Below are 2912 nucleotides of genomic sequence, written 5' to 3'. Positions count from 1 at the left end.
TCAATTAAATAAACTCCATAATTTAATGACCAAAAGTATTTTCTTTTCAAAACTGAAAGAATCTATCTGAACTTAGTATTCACAATATAACTTTTTAATTATTTTATTTTGATGTTGGTTTACAGAAAGCTTCTATTCCTTCCATCCCTGGGTAAGTATATCTATGAATTTAAGTGTTTCTTGTTTAGTTTTGTTTATTTAAAATATGACGTAGGCAGCACTTTACAATTAGCGACAATCACAAATGTGTCTTCATGTGTACCACATGCCATATTTACCTCTGTCTAAAGAACAAGTTCATTGTCCACTTCCTATTCTCAGGTACAACAGAAACATACATACATGTAAAAGTGTGACACACACATACATACATACACACACACAAAGAAGGGAATCCTGGATCTCTCAGAAACATTTATTGTTCCTCATCTTATTTCCTTTTCTTTCTTTTTCTTTTTTCTTTTACTTTTTCTTTTTTAAGAGATATAGAGAGAGAGCAGGGTTGAGGGGAGCCAGCAGAGGGAGAGAGAGAATCTGTTTCTGTTTCTGAGATGCCAAAGAGAGATTTTCCATAGCTCTCATAAGACTTTGGCGTATTAAAGTTAAGATAGACAGGAAGCCAAATAGTCTGCTTGCAATTAACCTATATTCTTCAAGCTGCTACTTAGAAAATGCTTCCAAGTTACTTTGGAGTAGATTGGGTGTAGAAGGTTAGTTCATGTTATTGAACTTAAGAAGATGGATTTGTGGGATGCCTGGGTAACTCGGCAGGGTGTGATCCTGGAGTCCCGGGATAGAGTCTCACATAGGGTTCCCTGCATGTAGCTGCTTCTCCAGAACTCTGCATATGTCTCTGCCTCTCTCTCTGTGTCTCTCATGAATAAATAAATAATGTCTTAAAAAATGAATTAATTAATAAAAATTTAAAAAGAGAAATAAAATGGATTTGACTTCCTTTTCTCCACTCTGCAAAATCTGAAAAAAAAAAAGTGACTGCTGATTTCAGGGACCTTACACTGAAATACACAGTTTAAAGATAAAATAACACCCCATGATATTTAGTGTTTGGTTCATTAATTTTGTTTTACAGAAAAATAGTCTAAGCATGCAGAATGTAAAAGCTCAAAGAGATTTAGAAATACCAAAAAAAACCCACTACTTTAAAAATGAACTGTATTCAGCCCGAAAGCCAATTTAGGTGGCTTACAAAATATTTACTTGTGCAGTGAGATTCATTTTGAATTGATAATAGTGGAAAACAGAGTTGAGGGGTGGGGAGAAAACATAGGAGGTGAAAGAATGGAATCCTTGTTACAAGTGAACATAAATTCATATTTTGTACTTTTGAGTGTTACAATGGAGAGGGACATGATAAGTACATATCTTATCTTCAGAAGCAAAGCAATATAATTCATATCAGAAAAAAAGGCCATGGGGACTTTTTTCTTACAAATACATTTAATAATAATGAAAATTACATTTCACCACACTTCTAGAGTGCTGGCAATTACAGATTTGTTTTAACAGAGGATGGGAAAAATTGGCAGGCATGCCATCCTGTTTGTGTGCAAGAAGACAAGAACCAAAGAAATCAGAGTAACTTGGACTTCTGATTCAATCATTCCCACAGATGACATTGAAGAGATGAGAGCAGAAGACAATGGTTCCACAATAACACAATTTGTACTCTTGGGATTTTCTGACCTTCCAAACCTCCAATGGTTACTATTTGGGGTGTTCTCCATCGTTTATGTTATTATCTTAATCGGAAATAGCCTCATAATAATAATAACCAGTCTTGATGCTGCACTCCAGAAACCCATGTATTTTTTCCTGGCAAATTTTTCCTCCTTGGAAATCTGTTATGTGTCTGTCACCCTCCCCAGGATTCTGGTGAACCTTTGGACTCAGGACAGAAGTATTTCTTGGTTGGGCTGTGCCACTCAAATGTGCTTTTTCCTTATGCTGGGAGCCACTGAATGTTTCCTCCTGGCTGTGATGGCCTATGACCGCTACGTGGCCATTTGTAACCCTCTGCATTACCCTCTCATCATGAACCACAAGATGTGCATCCAACTGGCTGTTGGCTCCTGGATTGGTGGAGTCCCAGGCCAAATAGGACAAACATGGCAGATTTTCTCTCTACATTTCTGTAATTCTAACCAAATCAACCACTTCTTCTGTGACATACCTCCCATCCTCAAGCTAGCCTGTGGGGACACTGTTGTGCATGAGATAGCAGTCTATGTACTAGCTGTGTTGTTTGTTGCAGTGCCTTTTCTGTTAATACTTGCCTCTTACAGCAAAATCATTTCCACTATTCTGAGGTTGCCAACAGCCAGAGGACGGGCCAAGGCTTTCTCCACCTGTTCTTCCCATCTCATTGTTGTGCTTTTATTCTTTGGATCGGCTACCATCACCTACTTAAGGCCCAAATCCAATCATTCTGCAGGAACTGACAAGATGTTCTCTCTTTTCTATACCATTGTGACTCCGATGTTTAATCCTGTGATATACAGCCTTAGGAACAAGGATGTGATTGCAGCACTCCGAAGACTGTTACTGAAAAAAATAGTGTGATGAGTTTAATTGTAAATGCTTTAGCTGCTTGCCACACATTGATCAGAGGAACATTTCAAATCTCTACATTCCCTTGTAAGAAGGTAGCCACTTCCAGCTTATGATGTATTTCTACATACTTCTAGTTGCCAACCTACAATTTACTGTGCTTGGATACATACCAGGCAATTAATCTGACTTCAGTGCTCCAAGCCTAAATAATAAGCCCCCCTCATGAATAAAATAGTAATGTGTACTATTCATTTCATATGAAATTCAAATATAAATAAAATTTGTATTAAATAAAATTCAATCTGCTAAGAATTTTGGATTGATTATCCTAAAAATATATG

At 37.0% G+C, this 2912-nt stretch overlaps 1 protein-coding gene across 1 annotated transcript; it reads left to right on the top strand.

Annotated features, from left to right (window-relative positions):
- Nucleotides 1-1644: 1644 nt before the first annotated feature.
- LOC112912041 (olfactory receptor 10AG1-like) lies at nt 1645-2580 on the top strand. The gene has a single exon (XM_025988770.2). It carries the CDS (start codon nt 1645-1647, stop codon nt 2578-2580), a length of 936 nt encoding a protein of 311 aa, XP_025844555.2.
- The last annotated feature ends 332 nt before the right edge of the window (nt 2581-2912 follow it).

The sequence above is a fragment of the Vulpes vulpes genome, chromosome 5 (assembly GCF_048418805.1).
Source record: "Vulpes vulpes isolate BD-2025 chromosome 5, VulVul3, whole genome shotgun sequence".
NCBI lineage: Eukaryota > Metazoa > Chordata > Mammalia > Carnivora > Canidae > Vulpes > Vulpes vulpes.
This window is presented reverse-complemented; position numbering and strand designations above follow the sequence as displayed.